We start from the raw sequence: 17,718 nt of genomic DNA, 5'->3' as shown, positions 1-17,718 counted from the left end.
TTGTAAAATCCTTGGAATCTCCAGTGATGTGTGTTTTGTATGCTGATAAGTTGATTCATGGCTAGCCCCTCTAGGTGGCTTCATGATTAGAGGGTTGGAACGTTCAGCCTCACCCCCACCAGCTTCCTGGGAGGGGAAAGGGGCTGAAGGTTAAGGCAATCACTGATGGTCAGTGATTTAATCAGTCATGCCTAGTAGTGAAGCCTCTGTAAAAACCTGAAAGCGGCCGGGTGCGGTGGCTCAGGCCTGTAATCCCAGCACTTTGGGAGGCCGACGCGGGCAGATTGCAAGGTCAAGAGATTGAGACCAGCCTGGCCAACATGGTGAAACCCCAACTCTACTAAAAATATGAAAATTAGCTGGGCGTGGTGGTGGGTGCCTGTAGTCCCCAGGAGGCTGAGGCAGGAGAATGGCTTGAACCCCCGAGGCAGAGGTTGCAGTGAGCCGAGATAGTGCTGCTGCACTCCAGCCTGGGTGACAAGAGTAAGACTCTTTCTCAAAAAAGAACAACAAAAAAAAACCCGAGAGGAGGAGTTTGGAGACATTCTAGATAACTGCAAGGCATGGAGGTTCCCACAGGATGGCCTCCAGGCCTCTTCCCAGTACCTTGCCCTGTGCATCTTTTCATCTGTACTCTTTGTACTACCCTTTGTAATAAACTGGTAAATGTGTTTCCATGAGTTCTGTGAGCTACTCTAGCAAATTAATCAAATTCAAGGAGCGGGTCATGGGAACGCTGATCTAACCAGTTGGTGAGAAGCACAGATAAAACAACCTGAGGCTTAGGACTGACATCAGAATTGAGGGCAGCCTTGTGAGACTGAGCCCTAAACCTGTGACACATTATCTCCAGGTAGATAGTGTTGGAATTGAATTGGGGGACACCCAGCTGTGTCCACTGCAAAATTGCTTGCTTGGTCATTGGTGGAGAGAAAGCCGCACACACTTCTTGGTGACCACAGGTTACAGAAGTATTTTGTGTTGTGAGAGTATAGTAGGAAAGATTTTTTTCCTCCACAGGTTGGATGTGGGAAACGAAGAAAAAGATAGAAGTGGAGGATGATGCCTAGGTTTTTGGCCTATGTAACGGGAAAAGTGGGAGAGGAACAGGTTGCGGGAGAAAAGTCAAGAGTTCTCTGGTTTCCCTGCCCTCCCATTCAAAGGCCAGGAAATTTCTACAGCTAGGCAGGGTGATTGGCTCTAGCATTGCTTAATTTCAGTCCTCAAATTCAAGAGCTTACACAGGGATCTTCTTCCTCTTCTCCCAGTAGAGGGAAGGGTGGTGACACACAGTGAAAAACATGTTGGCCTTCTTCATACTGAGTTTGAGTCCCACTTCTGTCATTTCTTTCTTTTATGAACTTGTGCAAGTCACTACTTTCCAAGCTGCAATTTCCTCATCTCTTAGGTTGAATGTGAGAACTTCCTGGTAGGATTGTTATGAGCATTAACTGAGTGTTTACTTTGTGCTGTATCTTGTTCTAAGTGTATTTGGATATTCACTAGTTTAATCCTCATAACAAATGGATGAGGTGTAGGTACTACTATTTTCACTCTCTGACAGATAAGGAAACTGAGGTATAGAACGTTATTAAGTAGGTTGCCCAGTCATAAGCCAGTAAATGGAGGAGCTGGATTTGAATTCTGGCAGGCTGCAGAATCCTGGGCCTGGGTTCTTAGCTGCTAAGTGCTTCTCCCTTTAAAGTGTGAAAAGTGCCTGCCCATCATGGATTCTCAAGTGTTCATTCTGATGTCACCTCCATTGTCCGACCTTCCTCCCTTACCCCGAAGAGCCGAAACATGCAGACCCTGAGCTTGCCCACGATCTAGGGCCTGGGTCTTCTGTTCTTTCACTTGGCTCCCTTGCCTGTGTCTCTGTTCCTCTCTAGAACCTTCATGGCAAAAGGCAAGACTTCTGTGTGTTGTACCTGACTTGTGGCACTGTCTCTTTAGGTGGACATCTTCAATAAGGAGCTACTGCTAATCCCCATCCACCTGGAGGTGCATTGGTCCCTCATCTCTGTCGATGTGAGGCGACGCACCATCACCTATTTTGACTCGCAGCGTACCCTAAACCGCCGCTGCCCTAAGGTTTGAGGGGGTAGGAGAGAGATGGGCAAAACGTGGGGAGGTGCAGTGGCAAGGCATTGCAGGAAGAAGGGTGGGCTTTGGGCCTTTGAGGGGCGACCTGGGCATGGTGTCTGCCACCACTACCCACCATACTGTGTTCATTTGGGAGATTTAGGGCATCACTTTCTCTTTTTCCTCACCCACGTAGCATATTGCCAAGTATCTGCAGGCAGAGGCGGTAAAGAAAGACCGACTGGATTTCCACCAGGGCTGGAAAGGTTACTTCAAAATGGTGAGTTTCCTGAGGAAGGGGTATAGGGTGTTGGTGGGGATAGTGGTAGAAGGCAGAAATTGAAGCCCTACCCCTGGGAGTCTCCATGTGAAGGGCCTGCTTTTTGTCTCTCCTCTAGAATGTGGCCAGGCAGAATAATGACAGTGACTGTGGTGCTTTTGTGTTGCAGGTAAGCAGATGATGGGGCCACCTCTTCTAGCTCTGAAGTCAGTTGGGTTAAGGGTTGGGAGGCTGTTCTGTATCCCCTCATTTGGCTCATAGTCAGTTGTGGAGCAGGAGGTAATCTGTTTTAGAACACCAAGACCCTGGCTTCACTGGTCCTCTTCTGGGCTTCTTCATCCCCCATTGGGACTGAGTATCTGGTCTTGGGCCTCTGGCCTTGATAGAGCTCCCTGCTAACCTCCCACTCAGTGTATTTTCTCTATCTAAAACATTCTATCATGTACCAAGGAAGAACATTAGCTTTAGAGTCAGGCTGTTTTTGAACCCCAGGCTATGGGACCCTGACTCCTTTTGTATGTGAAGTGGGCATGTTCTCTGAAAGATGGAGACACATCTCATATGAAATGTGTAGCACAGGTCCTGACATGGGGTTTCTCATGGCCTGCTTTGTTAACACCCAGTACTGCAAGCATCTGGCCCTGTCTCAGCCATTCAGCTTCACCCAGCAGGACATGCCCAAACTTCGTCGGCAGATCTACAAGGAGCTGTGTCACTGCAAACTCACTGTGTGAGCCTCGTACCCCAGACCCCAAGCCCATTAATGGGAAGGGGGACATGGGAGTCCCTTCCCAGGAAACTCCAGTCCCTTTCCTCTCTCGCCTCTTCCCACTCAGTTCCCTTTGGTTTTTCATATTTAAATGTTTAAATTTCTGTTTTTTTTTTTTCTTTGAGAGAATACTTGTTGATTTTTGATGGGCAGGGGGTGGCTACAGAAAAGCCCCTTTCTTCCTCTGTTTGCAGGGGAGTGTGGCCCCGTGGCCTGGGTGGAGCAGTCATCCTCCCCTTTCCCCGTGCAGGGAGCAGGAAATCAGTGCTGGGGGTGGTGGGCGGGCAATAGCATCACTGCCTGCCAGATCTTCAAACTTTTATTTATATATATATATATTTATATATATATATATATATATATATATGTAAGTGCCACGGTCCTGCTCTGGTCAATAAAGGATCCTTTGTTGATACTTAAGTGGTGGTCTTCCTTAAGGGGCCTCAAATTAGTGGATATGTTTAGCTCAGACCTTCCAGCCAGGCCCTTGAGACTAAAGGGGTCAGCTTTCCATCCCTGGCTCAGACACTGCCAACACCATGTCTTCACCCAAACAAATCCCCCAGATAGGAGCAGAGGGCAGGAAGGAGGGAAAGTAGGGAAGCCTCAAGAATAAGGGCGTCCGAGAGGGAAGCTGGGGAACTGGACACAAGGGACTGGGGAGGGGACCAGCCAGGATTCATGACAGTACCCCAAAGCCCTTTACAGTTTTCTTTCATCCCTCCACCCTCCAGCCAGGGGAATCCTCCTGTCCCTAGGATATCGCTCTTGATTCCTTCATCCTTGGCACACGTCCAGGCGGTGTCGAATCCATCTTTGCTACAGGGGAAAACAAATTAACATTTGAGTCCAGTGGGGACCGGGAGCAGAAGTAAAGGGAAGTGATAACCCCCAGAGCCCGGAAGCCTCTGGAGGCTGAGACCTCGCCCCCCTTGCGTGATAGGGCCTACGGAGCCACATGACCAAGGCACTGTCGCCTCCGCACGTGTGAGAGTTCAGGGCCCCAAGATGGCTGCCAGGCCTCGAGGCCTGACTCCTGTATGTCACTTCCGTACCGGCGAGAAAGGCGGGCCCTCCAGCCAATGAGGCTGCGGGGCGGGCCTTCACCTTGATAGGCGTTCGAGTTATCCAATGGTGGCTGCATGCCAGAGCGCCTAGGAACTAACGTCACGCCGAGTTGCTGAGCGCCGGCAGGCGGGGCCGGGGCAGCCAAGCCAATGCGATGGCCGGGGCGGAGTCGGGCGCTCTATAAGTTGTCGATAGGCGGGCACTCCGCCCTAGTTTCTAAGGATCATGTCTGCGAGCCAGGATTCCCGGTAAGAAAGACATTTGCAAGAGATTGTGGCTGCTTACCTTTCCGCCCCCCCTTCCGACGGGCCCGCTGGGGGTAGCTGAGAGGCCCAGCAGGGTTGCGGGGGAAACCGAGCCGGGGGGGGGGGGTCCGACCTGGGGGCGCGAGGGGGAAGATCCACGGCCTACGCGGCCACCAGGGTCGAGGCGGAGGGCAGGGACAGCCCGGCTAGGGTCAGGCTTGCGAGGTTTGTTACGAGCCTTGACCCGAGGCGGTGCCGTGCGCGAAGCCCCGGCGCTGAGTGGCGAGACTGGGTCGCGAGCTGGCGTGGGAAAGAAAGGTGGAGGCGGCCGCCACTGTGTGTGGCCCAGAGCCGGCAGGTCCGGTTGCCTCCCTGTGCTGGGGGAGGGACGGCGCGCGGGGTTCCGGAGGATTCTGACGGTACCACTCGCGAGAGGCGGGGGTGTCTGGTCCTCAGATCCAGTCACATCGTCGCGGCTAAAACACGGGTCGGGGAGAAGAAACCGGCCGTTCAGTGTGCTGGTTTTCTTGACGGCCAGGACTGAGCCTAACCCCGAGGAGCGGCCGCGTGAGGCACCAGGAGCCCACCCGGCGCCGGGCGGGCGGGTCCATTTTGCCGCACAAGCCGGGCTATTGGCAAACTGCGGATGGGCAGGTCCACTTTACTTCGGGGGTGAGCGGCCTGAGGTATGGGAGGGCGACGCTACTTCGCGACGGGGGCGGGCGGGATGTGGATTGTTCCATGGAGGGGTGGGAGACGCCGCCGGGTGGTCGAGGGAGCGAGCACATGGTGGCCTGAGGCGTTCCCCTCCCCCAGTCTGCTTCGCTTCTAAGTGTTGTGCAATCTCCCCCTTTGCTAGCTCGGCTTGGGCTCATTGTGCGCGAGGCCGCCACCGCCCGCGGCCTCCCACATCCGGGCAACGCGAAGGGGGGTTCGGCTGGAGGGAGTGGGGGAGGGCGCGGGCGGGATGACGTGGGGGGAAGGGGATGTCCTACCCTCCGATCTGGGAGGTGAAGGGCGGGACTTCCGGCGCGCTGGTGCTCTGGTGGGAGGTGCACGCGCTGGGGCTTTAAGCGGCTGGGTCGGGCCCACGTGGACCTGGCGGCAAGCACCACCTCTGGGCACCGTGAGCGCGGCGGCACGTCTGCCAACCTGTCTTCAGAAAGGGTCACCCCCTTATGTCGGGGGTGGCCTGGCCTGAGCCGCTGCCTGCATGGGGCAAAGGCCTCAAGCAGTTTTATAGATACTCCTCCTCTGGGTACCTTTTGGGAACCGGTGGGAGTTGGATCTGGAAGAGCAGGTTGATGGCATCATGCAGGCCACTCCTGACAGAGCCCGGCTGTCAGGATTTCTGAGTGCTTCGGTCTGGCAGGGGACAAAATTTGTGCTTTAAACCAACAGATCCAGAGACAATGGCCCCGATGGGATGGAGCCCGAAGGCGTCATCGAGGTGAGACTGGACAAATGAAATTCTGTCCTCCCCCATTACAACTCTCAGCTTTACAGTTGTATAGAGTTAAGAGTGGCCTCTTAGATTGATTTCCCAGACCATCTAGAAGCAGCTGGTTTTCCTAAAGGGAGGAGGGGTTGTAAGCTTTGAGGCTTTGGTTAGTAGGCACCAGATCCTGTTCGCTCTGGGACTACAGCTCAGCCCCACCTTTTCCACGACTCAAACTTTAATTCTTTGCATCCCATAGAGTAACTGGAATGAGATTGTTGACAGCTTTGATGACATGAACCTCTCAGAGTCCCTTCTCCGTGGCATCTACGCCTATGGTTTTGAGAAGCCATCTGCCATCCAGCAGCGAGCCATTCTACCTTGTATCAAGGGTGAGAACTCTCAGTCTCAGAAGACATTCTGGACTGTCCCTGACCTGGGTAGAGTGGCATCTGGTTGGTGGTGTCCATCTCATATCAGCCAGGGACAAAGCAACTCCTTGTTCATCCCAGCTTGGCTTCTGATCTGTGCCCATGCCTGGTTCATGCCTTGGACACATACGTTTCCTTTAAAGAGGTGATACTGTAGCCAGCTTACACTTGTATCTGCAGCCATATTTCTAGTCCAGCTTGGTGTGCAATACTAGACGAGTTAATAACTGGTCCTTGTTTCTATCTGGTTCTCATTGTGTAACTGTGTTGACTGGTAAGGTAGTTTGTGAGCCATGAAATGCTTGGTTCATTGGTTGTTTATTGGTCTCATTAACTTACGACTTGAATATCCCAAAGTGTATACTCGTTACCACATTTAACTCCTAATTTGTTTAGGTTATGATGTGATCGCTCAAGCCCAATCTGGGACTGGGAAAACGGCCACATTTGCCATATCGATTCTGCAGCAGATCGAATTAGATCTAAAAGCCACCCAGGCCTTGGTCCTGGCACCCACTCGAGAATTGGCTCAGCAGGTAAGAGTGGTTTCTGTTCCCTCCTTAAGGGCTGATTTAGGGATGATGGGCATAATCCAAGGACCAGAGAAGTGTTCTGTGATCACCACCTTGGGAGGAAGAGAGATGGGTGCCCTAACACTCTCAAGACCTACTGGGTTAATTAGAAGCTATTTCTTACCCAAATGTAACCATCACTTCCTCCACCCATTTCCTGAGTCAAATGGGAAGGCTCTTGGGTCAAGCTTGGCTGGCTGGGCAAGTTTGGTGGCTGTGTTCTGAATAAGCACCATCACCATGGGCTAAGAGACGCCTCAGTGGTGGGGGTGCTCTTATGATAGTCAGAGTAGATGGACAGTGGACAGTTTTGTTTTGTTGTTTTGTTTGGTTTTTTTGGGGGAGACAGGCTGGAGTGCAGTGGCGCTATCTCAGCTTACTGCAAGCTCCGCCTCCTGGGTTCACGCCTTTCTCCCGCTCTCAGCCTCCCAAGTAGCTGGGACTACAGGCGTCTGCCACCACGCCCAGCTAATTTTTTTGTATCTTTTAGTAGAGATGGGGTTTCACCATGTTAGCCAGGATGGTCTCGGTCTCCTGACCTCATGATCCACCCGCCTCGGCCTCCCAAAGTGCTAGGATTACAGGTGTGAGCCACCACGCCCAGCCGGACAGTCCTTTTTTCACCCTGGCTTAATGCCTAGAGCTGTTTCATGCCTGGGGCACACACAGTTCTAATGCTGGACTTACTCTGGCTCATGCTGCGACACATCTCAACTGGAGTATTGAGGCTCAGAGCATGTTTTTAAATGTTCTGTGGCAGGTGCAGTGATTATTTTCTGGGTGTGGATAATGTAAGAAGTTACAGCAGAGCTCCATTCTAAGGCACTTGGCTCTCAGTTTTCTCAGAGTGAACATGGCTTGTAGCTTTGGTCCTGTGGTAGGAGTACAATAGGACATGGATACGCATCACCTGTTCTATAAAACTGGTTGCTGGCCAGGCACGGTGGCTCACTCGTGTAATCCCAACACTTTGGGAGGCCGAGGCAGGCAGATCACTTGAGATCAGGAGTTGGAGACCAGCCTGGCCAACACAGTGAAACCCCATCTCTACTAGAAATATAAAAACTAGCCGGGCGTAGTGGCATGTGCCTGTTATTCCAGCTACTTGGGGGAGGCTCAGGCAGGAGAATTTAACCCAGGAGGCGGAGGTTGCAGTGAGCCGAGATTGTGCCATTGCACTCCAGTCTGGGCGACGAGCAAAGCTGTTTCAAAAAAAACAAAACAAAACTGGTTGCTGCATGACGAGGCAGTTGGTCAAATTAGCTTTCAGAAAGTTACGGGTTCTAAATATCTAGAGTAAGAAACTGAATTAATTATCTGAGCGGCCTTACTGTGAATCACTGTACACTCAGGAACCAGACTGAGTTGAAATCCTGTCTTTGCCACCTATTGACAGCACGATCTTAAGTGGATTTTAGCCTCTGCCTGTTTCTCAGCTGAATGTGAGTGTAATAATAGTGCATGCCCCAAAGTTGTTGGTTAGGAATAAATACATGAAAAACATTTAAGAATGGTGCCTGGCACAGCTGTAGCTAATATGTGAGCACCTATCTTTCTCTGTGCTCAGATACAGAAGGTGGTCATGGCACTAGGAGACTACATGGGTGCCTCCTGTCATGCCTGTATTGGGGGCACCAACGTGCGTGCTGAGGTGCAGAAACTGCAGATGGAAGCCCCCCACATAATCGTGGGGACCCCTGGCCGAGTGTTTGATATGCTTAACCGGAGATACCTGTGTGAGTAATTCAGTTCTCCAATCCCTTGGGTCACTTCGCTCTTGTGCATGCTTTCCAGTCTTTCAGCGTAAGCCAATTTCATTCCCACGGATGCTGGTTTCCCTCTGGGGAAGAGCTGCTCTGTGATGGAGCCCATGCGTGTCATCTGAGCCTCTGGCTTCCCTGCCAGTGCAGCCTAGGCAGTGTCCTACTTCCCAGGGCTGTTTTCTGGCTTGGCGGGAACGTCCTGGGCAAAGGATCAGTCTTTGTACTCTGAGAGCAGACTACTCGGCCCCTGTTTTTTATCAGCAAAGTTGGATATCTCTCTCCTGCATTTCCCTGATTATATGCTATATATTGGCTTTTTTTTTCTTCTCTAGCTCCCAAATACATCAAAATGTTTGTACTGGACGAAGCTGACGAAATGTTAAGCCGTGGATTCAAGGACCAGATCTATGACATATTCCAAAAGCTCAACAGCAACACCCAGGTGAGTGCGGCCTTGCTCGAATCGCTCATGATTCTGGAAGAAAAATATCAAGTGCCAGGGGAACCAAACTCTGGATGCTTGTCTTGAGCCTTTTTATGCATCCACTTCAGTTTTAGGTGTGGCTAGGGAAGGGAGCAGGCCTTGGGAAGGATCCACCGCTCTTAAGGCTGGCCTTTTTTTCCACTAGGTAGTTTTGCTGTCAGCTACAATGCCTTCTGATGTGCTTGAGGTGACCAAGAAGTTCATGAGGGACCCCATTCGGATTCTTGTCAAGAAGGAAGAGTTGACCCTGGAGGGTATCCGCCAATTTTACATCAACGTGGAACGAGAGGTGGGGCCCAGTGCAGGAGGCGGGCCTGGCAGTGAGTTGTTGGGTATAGCCCCTGACTGATTTTTGTCCCCTCACCTGCAGGAGTGGAAGCTGGACACACTATGTGACTTGTATGAAACCCTGACCATCACCCAGGCAGTCATCTTCATCAACACCCGGAGGAAGGTGGACTGGCTCACCGAGAAGATGCATGCTCGAGATTTCACTGTCTCTGCCATGGTGTGTTTGCCCACTGCCAGCCCCTTGTGGGTCTGCTGGTCAGAAGTGTCCTACTAGAAGCCAGGGTTCCCAGAACCCATGCGCCTACCTGGTTTGTTTTCTCTTCTAGCATGGAGATATGGACCAAAAGGAACGAGATGTGATCATGAGGGAGTTTCGTTCTGGCTCTAGCAGAGTTTTGATTACCACTGACCTGCTGGTGAGTAGAGGGAACTGACAGGAAGGAAAGGCAGAAGGGAGGATCGATCCAAGGTGATTCCCTCTCCAAGGGGACATCCAGTGCCCCTCTCAGGAAAGTAGCAGCTTGGAATAGAATGTGGCGTGCCTAAGGTCTTTGGGGAACAGGGATGCTCATTTCCTCGGCCTGCCTTGGCTGCCTACATGGATGCCTAAGCGTCTCTTCGGGATAGTGTTCTTTCATGCACATGCTCAAGAGTTGTCTTTCTTGACATAGGCCAGAGGCATTGATGTGCAGCAGGTTTCTTTAGTCATCAACTATGACCTTCCCACCAACAGGGAAAACTATATCCACAGGTAAGCGTAGATCTGGAACACTCCTCCACCCCCTCACGCCTGGCCCTCCCTGGGCTAAAGCTCCTGATGTTCCTCATCCCTTTCCTTGTTCTCCAGAATCGGTCGAGGTGGACGGTTTGGCCGTAAAGGTGTGGCTATTAACATGGTGACAGAAGAAGACAAGAGGACTCTTCGAGACATCGAGACCTTCTATAACACCTCCATTGAGGAAATGCCCCTCAATGTTGCTGACCTCATCTGAGGGGTTGTCCTGCCACCCAGCCCCAGCCAGGGCTCAATCTCGGGGGGCTGTGAGGAGCAGCAGGAGGGGGGAGGGAAGGGAGCCAAGGGATGGACATCTTGTCATTTTTTTTCTTTGAATAAATGTCACTTTTTGAGGCAAAAGAAGGAACCGTGAACATTTTAGACACCCTTTTCTTTGGGGTAGGCTCTTGCCCCAGGCGCCGGCTCTTCTCCCAAAAAAACACTAATCCATTTCCCTAACCTAGTAACCTCCAGATCCCAGAGGCTCTCCTCACCTCAGCTGAGCTCCTTTGAAAGTGATTCAGGGGACTATGTCACTCAGCCTCATTTGCTGGACCAAATCTGGAGGGAGAACCCCTAAAACCCCTGAGTGAGGTTGCCCAGGGGGTTGTCCCCAGGTGGGGGGAAGCAGGGGAGAGAAAATGGTAGCCATTTTTACATTGTTTTGTATAGTATTTATTGATTCAGGAAACAAACACAAAATTCTGAATAAAATGACTTGGAAACTGCCTGTTTGGGCTTCTCATTTCTTACCTCCCCTTCCCTCTCCCACCTGCTACTGGGTGCATCTCTGCTCCCCCCTTCGCCAGCAGATAGTTAGTTACCTTTGGGCTGTGTTGCTTTCCTGTCACCATCTAAGAGTTGCCAGACACTGGAAAGCCATGTTCTCAGCTCAGAACGGTGATGCTGACTGGAGACCTCTGTAAAGGGCTGGGTGTGGATGATCACAAGCCCCTCACGTGCCTCAGCCAAGAGGAAGTAACGGGTCAGCCCCGAGGTCCAGGGGAAAGGGGAGTGGAGACACTTTGATTTCCCCACCACTGAGGGAGGCGCCTGGGTCTCAGCTGTTCCCATAGCCAGCTGCCACAACTGCCAAGCAAGTTTTGCTGAGTTTGACACATGGATCCCTATGGATCAACTGCCCTAGGACTCCCTGTCCTGTACCCATGTGACCCTGTTGACTGCCCTGATGAAGCAGGGGCCAACAGTGCCCTACCTTAATTACAAAAACTAATGACTAAGAGAGAGGTGGCTAGAGCTGAGGCCCCTGAGTCAGGCTGTGGGTGGGATCATCTCCAGTACAGGAAGTGAGACTTTCATTTCCTCCTTTCCAAGAGAGGGCTGAGGGAGTAGAGCTGAGCAACTGGTGCAGACAGCCTAGCTGGACTTGGGGTGAGGTAGTTCAGCCATGAGGCTGGCTGTGCTTTTCTCGGGGGCCCTGCTGGGGCTACTCACAGGTAAGGAGAAAGGAGGCTGAGGGGAGGGGGCTCCTGGGAGGGAGCCTGCCCCTGGGTGGCTAACCATCTCCTCTCTGCCAAAAGCCCAGGGGACAGGGAATGACTGTCCTCACAAAAAATCGGCCACTCTGCTGCCATCCTTCACGGTGACAACCACGGCTACAGAGAGCACTGGAACAACCAGCCACAGGACTACCAAGAGCCACAAAACCACCACTCACAGGACAACCACCAGCCACGGACCCACGACTGCCACGCACAACCCCACCACCACCAGCCACAGAAACGCCACGGTTCATCCAACAAGCAACAGCACTGCCACAAGCCAGGGACCCTCAACTGCCACTCACAGGCCTGCCACCACTAGTCATGGAAATGCCACGGTTCATCCAACAAGCAACAGCACTGCCACCAGCCCAGGACTCACCAGTTCTGCCCACCCACGACCACCTCCGCCCTCTCCGAGTCCTAGCCCAGCCTCCAAGGAGACCATCGGAGACTACACGTGGACCAATGGTTCCCAGCCCTGTGTCCACCTCCAAGCCCAGATTCAGATTCGGGTCATGTACACAACCCAGGCTGGAGGAGAGGTAAAGCTGAAAATGGGTACGACACGGGAGGGAGGCAGGACTGGCTATAGGCTCAGAGGGAAGAAGGAAGACGGGACGGGGAACCTTGGCTGACATCGCATGCAATCTTGTGACCGTCTGCTCTTTAACTTCCGCAGGCCTGGGGCATCTCTGTACTGAACCCCAACAAAACCAAGGTCCAGGGGAGCTGTGAGGGTGCCCATCCCCACCTGCTTCTCTCATTCCCCTATGGACACCTCAGCTTTGGATTCATGCAGGTATAGCCATGACCTCGGTCTCACCCCTCCCTCAGCCTCCCGGCGCCCCACCCCTCCCAATCCCGCACCCTACTCCTTCCTCTGTGAAGAGGGATGCCACCTGCTTTCCTGTTCGCCCCGCAGGACCTCCAGCAGAGGGTTGTCTACCTGAGCTACATGGCGGTGGAGTACAACGTGTCTTTCCCCCACGCAGCACGTAAGTAACCTCCTTCCCTTTCTCATTGCTACCACTAGACACCAGGGTTCCTGAAAGGACTAAGCTGGGGCCAGGGAGGCGGATAGGATCTAACCCTTCCTCACTCCTCCAGAGTGGACGTTCTCGGCTCAGAATGCATCCCTTCGAGATCTCCAAGCACCCCTGGGCCAGAGCTTCAGTTGCAGCAACTCGAGCATCATTCTTTCACCAGCTGTCCACCTCGACCTGCTCTCCCTGAGGCTCCAGGCTGCTCAGCTTCCCCACACAGGGGTCTTTGGGCAAAGTAAGACCTACCTACTCCTTCCCTCCTAGAATCCTCCCACTGCACTGAAAACCCCTTCCCCAGGCCCACAAGCCACTCATCTCTCTTCTTAACCCCCCAAATCTCCTCCCTCTCCCAGCTTGTCGTGGCTATAGGGCAGCTGTCCTCCCATCCTCTAAAAGACTCTGCCAGTTTCCCCCTTTTGTCACTGCTGAGTCACTGCGGTGAGCTCCTCACCAATCTCCTACTCCCTAGCATCCCCCCATTCCCTCCTCCCACCTTTATCCCAACCACCACGTCACTGTAATACCTACCTGCTCTATCCTTCCGCCAGGTTTCTCCTGCCCCAGTGACCGGTCCATCTTGCTGCCTCTCATCATTGGCCTGATCCTTCTTGGCCTCCTTGCCCTGGTGCTTATTGCCTTCTGCATCGTCCGGAGACGCCCATCCGCCTACCAGGCCCTCTGAGCATTTGCTTCAAACCCCAGGGCACTGAGGGGGTTGGGGTGTGGTGGGGGGTCCCTTATTTCCTTGACATGCAACTGTCTCAAAGTTATTTTCCTTCCCTTTCTTGAAGGACTAAAATAGAGCCGGGCGCAATGGCTCATGCCTGTAATCCCAGCACTTTGGGAGGCTGAGGCAGGCGGATCACTGGAGGTCAGGAGTTTAGAGACCAGCCTGGCCAACATGGTGAAACCCCATCTCTACTAAAAATACAAAAAAATTAGCCGGGTGTGGTGGCATAATCCCAGCTGGCCTGTAATTCCAGCTACTTGGGAGGCTGAGGCAGAGTTGCCTGAACCCAGGAGGTGGAGGTTGCAGTGAGCCGACATTGCACCACTGAGCCAAGATCGCGCCACTGCACTCCAGACTGGGCGACAGAGCCAGACTATCTCAAATAAATAAATAAGAGATAGGCCGGGCGCGGTGGCTCAAGCCTGTAATTCCAGCACTTTGGGAGGCCGAGACGGGCGGATCACGAGGTCAGGAGATCGAGACCATCCTGGCTAATGGTGAAACCCCGTCTCTACTAAAAAATACAAAAATCTAGCCGGGCGAGGTGGCGGGCGCCTGTAGTCCCAGCTACTCGGGAGGCTGAGGCAGGAGAATGGCGTAAACCCGGGAGGCGGAGCTTGCAGTGAGCTGAGATCCGGCCACTGCACTCCAGCTCCGGCGACAGAGCAAGACTCCGTCTCAAAAAAAAAAAAAAAAAGAGATAATGCAGTCAGGAGGAGGGAGGGGAGAGTGTTTTATTAAATGTGACGAACTGTCCCCCCAGCAGGAGAGTAGCAAAACATATGCATATCTTTGACTTGGGGTTTTCCTTGTCCTGCCAGGATTAAAAGCTATGAGTTTCTTGTCACATGCCTTTTTGTGCTTTCCATGGCTGGGTCTCAGGGAGCCGGAAGCAGCTGCTGAGGAGGGATGAAAATGTCAATGTGTGACGATGCCTCATGGGTTTACCCCCCCAAAGCCTGGCACAGCTGGTGTTGGGTCTGCCGTGCCTCCCCTTCCTTCCTCCTCTTGGGGCCACTGGCTGCTCCAGTACCCCATCCCTGGCAAGCCGGTAGAGCCATTCACCCCCGCAGCCTTTTTCCTGACCCTGGTACAGTTTCAGATGCAGCAGACAGACAAAGCGATAAGTGGGAGGCTGTGGAATTTCATTCCCAAAGGCAGCGCCAGTGGCTCCTGAGCAATGAGAATATCCTGTCCTGTCCACCGTATTCAGGGCCAGCAGAAGAGCCCGATTAAATCCTCGCAGCACCTGGGATGCTCCTATCCCACCTGCAAGGGGTTGAATCAAGCAGGAGCAGTAGGTACTCTGACCTCCACTGGGGGCTCCTGGGAACAGCATGCCCCTTAGACAGGGCCACCCGCCAAGCCTAACTTCATGCCCCCAGTATTTGAGGTGAGGAGTGTCATTCTCAGGACAGCCAAGGTCCAGATTCTAGAAAGGGCCTCCCAGATGGCCACAGCCTGCACCACAAGTGAGCGCCAGTCCCACCCGTTACAGTAGGCTGTGCGCAATCCCTGGGACCCAGGATGAGCAGCACCCCCCAGCCGTACAAGCCCCAGGAGGCTTCCGGCCTCCAAAGCCAGAGACTTCCCCACAAGGGCAGCCCCACCTCTGCCTGCAGACATCCGTGTGACCTTGCAGACTTCGGAGGGGGCCGCCAAAGGGCTGATCCACAGCGGAATGACGCACGGGTGGGCACCGTGGGTCGGCGTCCCGGCGCTGGGTAACGAAGCACAACGCCCCCACCAGGTAGTCCAAGGTGCCCTTCCCCAAGCGGAGCTGCAGGGTCCACTCGGCCTCGCCGAAGTCTCTGCCCAGCACGTGGTGCGCCCTCGGGTCAGCGGGGAGGGGGAGAACCCCAGGGCTGCATCGCCAGGCCTCAGCTTCCCGGAGACGGCCAGCTCTGTGCCCCACGGGTGATTCAAGGGTTGCCCTTCCCTGCCCTGGGCTCGTCTCCCCCACCACCTCCTCTGCTTCACTGTCCCGGGCCCAGCAGTTGCCGGCGCACTCATGCTCCGAGGCCTGAGCCAACCGGAGGCAAGGCAAGCACGGGGCCCTGCGCGCAACGCCGCACCTAAGGAGGCCTGCCCGGTGCAGACTCTCCTGCTCCCACCGGCGCCCTTCCCTCTAGAGACGTCGAGAGAACTGGAGCTAGTGGCGCCCCCACCCAACGCCACCTCGGAGACTCGGGCTCCTTCTCTCTCAACTTCGAACAATACAGAGTGTGCTACGAGAAGACAAGATGGCGCCCAGCAAGAGAAGCGGAGAAAGGCAGGGGTGTAAATCTGACTTACAAACTGGAAGCGTCAACAAAGGCGTGGGAGATCTAACTGCGCAGGCGTGCAGCTTCGGCAAGCTTTAGAATTCCAGCTGCCGGGCGCGTCCAAAACGTGGTCCCTGACTGAGACTTATTTTACGCCACTAGAGCGGGGGTGGGTAGCGTCAGAAAGAACTGGGAGCAGGGGGCGGGCCAGCTTCGCCGCGGGAAAAGAACGGGAGGCGGAGTGTCCGCAACGCGCACGCGCAACGAAAGTCAATGGCGGTCTGGAGAGACTGGCGGAAGCTAGCTTTGCAATATGGCGGCCGAGGCGGATGGACCGCTTAAACGGCTGCTCGTGCCGATTCTTTTACCTGAGAAATGCTACGACCAACTTTTCGTTCAGTGGGACTTGCTTCACGGTGAGTTTTATTCAGCATCCAATCCAAGTCCTGCTCGAGTGACCGTGGACCCTTAGTCCAAGGCTTGATCGGCGACTAAGTGACGGCAGTCACTGCCGCCACGCCGAGCTGAGCGGAAGTCACTTCTGAGAGGGGCGGAAGTGTCTCGGGCCCCTTAGAGGGAGGACGCCATATTTGTGCCAGTGGGGAAGTGACCGGGTGGAATTAGTTCTTTGTGAGGTTTGTGCTTTAGCGACAATTAAAGACGAAAAGACTCAACTTTTATAAAACAAAATAAAAGTCAAGTCAAATCATGCCAACCTTTATTAGATCGCTAGCAGGGTTAAGCTTAATCTAAAGCCCCTGATGAATTGGGCCTTCATTGCACCCCCAAAGGCTCCGCCACCCTGATTGCTTTCTTTCCAGCCTCCAGGTTTGCTCATAGTCTGATTTCGGAATAATTTGCCTCCCTTCCTTTTTCTGATTGCGAGACAGCTCCACAACAAGGCCCACCGTCAGACCATTTGGGAAACGTCAGTCTGCCCCTGTCAGTTCATGGTACCTCTCTTGAACTCGTGGGGCACTTTGTTTTAGCCGCATTCATGACCCGTGAGAGTCTGACTCCCACTGGACCAAGCTCCTTGAGGGGAAGGCTTCAAGGCTAGAGAAGTGATAGATGGCCAGGGCATAAAAGCAAGTGCTGAAAGGGTAAGGTTTAGTCCCTGAGTAGGCGCCAGGGACAGTCAGAGTGTTCAAGAAAGAGTGGTATGGGGCGGGCACGGTGGCTCACGCCTGTAATCCCAGCACTTTGGGAGGCCGAGGCGGGTGGATCACCTGAGGTCAGGCGTTTGAGACCAGCCTGGCCAACAGGATGAAACCCCGTCTCTACTAAAAATACAAAAAATTAGCTGGGCATTGTGGCAGGCGCCTGTAATCCCAGCTACTTGGGAGGCTGAGGCAGGAGAATCTCTTGAACCCAGGAGGCAAAGGTTACAGTGAGCCGAGATCGTGCCATTGCACTCCAGCCTGGGCAACAAGAGTGAAACTCCGTCTCAAAATTTAAAAAAAAAAAAAAAAAAGTATGAATACTTGTCTTTGGTGAGAGAAGACATGTGAAATTGGGCACCCATTGGCCCAGAGAAGGGAGATAAAGGATTAAACAACTCCTGGGCATTTCTCAGCTTTATACAGGGAAGCAATAGAGAGCCGTGGAGGTCAAGCCAAGTTTGGATGTTAATTTATAGGGAAGGGAAGATTGGATGTGGCAGGTGGTAGGCATTGGAGAAAAGCTGTTTTGGAAAGTAATAGTCTGGGGCCCAGCACGCGATAGCTCGAGCCTATAATCCCAGCACTTTAGGAGGCTGAGGCAGGTGGATCATCTGAGGTCAGGAGTTCGAGACCAGCCTGGCCAACATGGTGAAACCCCCGTCTCTACTAAAAACACAAAAATTAGCCAGGCATGGTGGTGTGCGCCTGTAATCCTAGCTACTTGGGAGGCCGAGACAAGAGAATTGCTTGAACCTGAGAGGCAGAGGCTGCAGTGGGCTGAGATCGGGCCACTGCACTCCAGCCTGGGTGACAGA

General features: G+C 53.4%; 3 protein-coding genes, 2 long non-coding RNA genes and 3 other non-coding genes across 8 annotated transcripts; 6 read left to right on the top strand and 2 right to left on the bottom strand.

The window, feature by feature from the left end:
* Positions 1–493: 493 nt before the first annotated feature.
* LOC113221418 lies at positions 494–3,547 on the top strand. The gene is made up of 4 exons (XR_003307860.2): positions 494–2,091; positions 2,279–2,362; positions 2,481–2,531; positions 2,986–3,547. It is a non-coding gene; the product is annotated as an uncharacterized LOC113221418 (long non-coding RNA).
* LOC113221419 lies at positions 3,251–13,641 on the bottom strand. The gene is made up of 2 exons (XR_004228725.1): positions 13,275–13,641; positions 3,251–3,950 (listed from the first exon to the last, which is right to left on the bottom strand). It is a non-coding gene; the product is annotated as an uncharacterized LOC113221419 (long non-coding RNA).
* On the top strand, positions 4,288–10,638 carry EIF4A1 (eukaryotic translation initiation factor 4A1). The gene is made up of 11 exons (XM_023193177.3): positions 4,288–4,447; positions 5,846–5,894; positions 6,142–6,274; positions 6,710–6,849; positions 8,453–8,621; positions 8,981–9,090; positions 9,278–9,421; positions 9,503–9,640; positions 9,750–9,839; positions 10,095–10,174; positions 10,271–10,638. Exons 1-11 carry the CDS (start codon positions 4,425–4,427, stop codon positions 10,413–10,415), a joined length of 1,221 nt encoding a protein of 406 aa, XP_023048945.1. The 5' UTR covers positions 4,288–4,424; the 3' UTR covers positions 10,416–10,638.
* Positions 6,309–6,443, top strand: LOC111527111. The gene has a single exon (XR_002726576.1). It is a non-coding gene; the product is annotated as a small nucleolar RNA SNORA48 (small nucleolar RNA).
* LOC111527107 lies at positions 8,739–8,881 on the top strand. Its single transcript, XR_002726572.1, has one exon. It is a non-coding gene; the product is annotated as a small nucleolar RNA SNORD10 (small nucleolar RNA).
* Positions 9,886–10,025, top strand: LOC111527110. Its single transcript, XR_002726575.1, has one exon. It is a non-coding gene; the product is annotated as a small nucleolar RNA SNORA67 (small nucleolar RNA).
* Positions 11,402–13,513, top strand: CD68 (CD68 molecule). The gene is made up of 6 exons (XM_023193185.3): positions 11,402–11,655; positions 11,740–12,245; positions 12,383–12,502; positions 12,626–12,698; positions 12,811–12,981; positions 13,295–13,513. The coding sequence occupies exons 1-6, from the start codon at positions 11,607–11,609 to the stop codon at positions 13,426–13,428; spliced, it is 1,053 nt and encodes a 350-aa protein (XP_023048953.1). The 5' UTR covers positions 11,402–11,606; the 3' UTR covers positions 13,429–13,513.
* Positions 13,642–14,412: 771 nt separating the features above from the next.
* Positions 14,413–16,787, bottom strand: LOC111527067. Its single transcript, XM_023193238.3, is given in 5 exon segments — positions 14,413–14,469; positions 14,471–14,745; positions 15,087–15,125; positions 15,128–15,378; positions 15,380–16,787. Coding segments are annotated over 5 exon segments (732 nt in total). The 5' UTR covers positions 15,490–16,787.
* Positions 16,788–17,718: the final 931 nt, after the last annotated feature.

The sequence above is a fragment of the Piliocolobus tephrosceles genome, unplaced genomic scaffold, assembly GCF_002776525.5.
Source record: "Piliocolobus tephrosceles isolate RC106 unplaced genomic scaffold, ASM277652v3 unscaffolded_24511, whole genome shotgun sequence".
Lineage (NCBI taxonomy): Eukaryota > Metazoa > Chordata > Mammalia > Primates > Cercopithecidae > Piliocolobus > Piliocolobus tephrosceles.
The sequence above is the reverse complement of the archived record's forward strand: the minus strand, read 5'-3'. Positions and strand labels throughout refer to the sequence as shown.

What these genes read in the sequence shown, in the direction of transcription:
- EIF4A1 (XM_023193177.3), top strand. Translation starts at nt 4,425, where the DNA reads ATGTCTGCGAGCCAGGATTCCCG. An exon ending in CATTCTACCTTGTATCAAGG is followed by an intron (nt 6,275 to 6,709) that starts GTGAGAACTCTC and finishes TAATTTGTTTAG; the next exon opens with GTTATGATGTGATCGCTCAA. An exon ending in GCTTAACCGGAGATACCTGT is followed by an intron (nt 8,622 to 8,980) that starts GTGAGTAATTCA and finishes TTTCTTCTCTAG; the next exon opens with CTCCCAAATACATCAAAATG.
- CD68 (XM_023193185.3), top strand. Translation starts at nt 11,607, where the DNA reads ATGAGGCTGGCTGTGCTTTTCTCGGGGGCCCTGCTGGGGCTACTCACA. An exon ending in CCTGCTGGGGCTACTCACAG is followed by an intron (nt 11,656 to 11,739) that starts GTAAGGAGAAAG and finishes CTCTGCCAAAAG; the next exon opens with CCCAGGGGACAGGGAATGAC. An exon ending in CACAGGGGTCTTTGGGCAAA is followed by an intron (nt 12,982 to 13,294) that starts GTAAGACCTACC and finishes TCCTTCCGCCAG; the next exon opens with GTTTCTCCTGCCCCAGTGAC.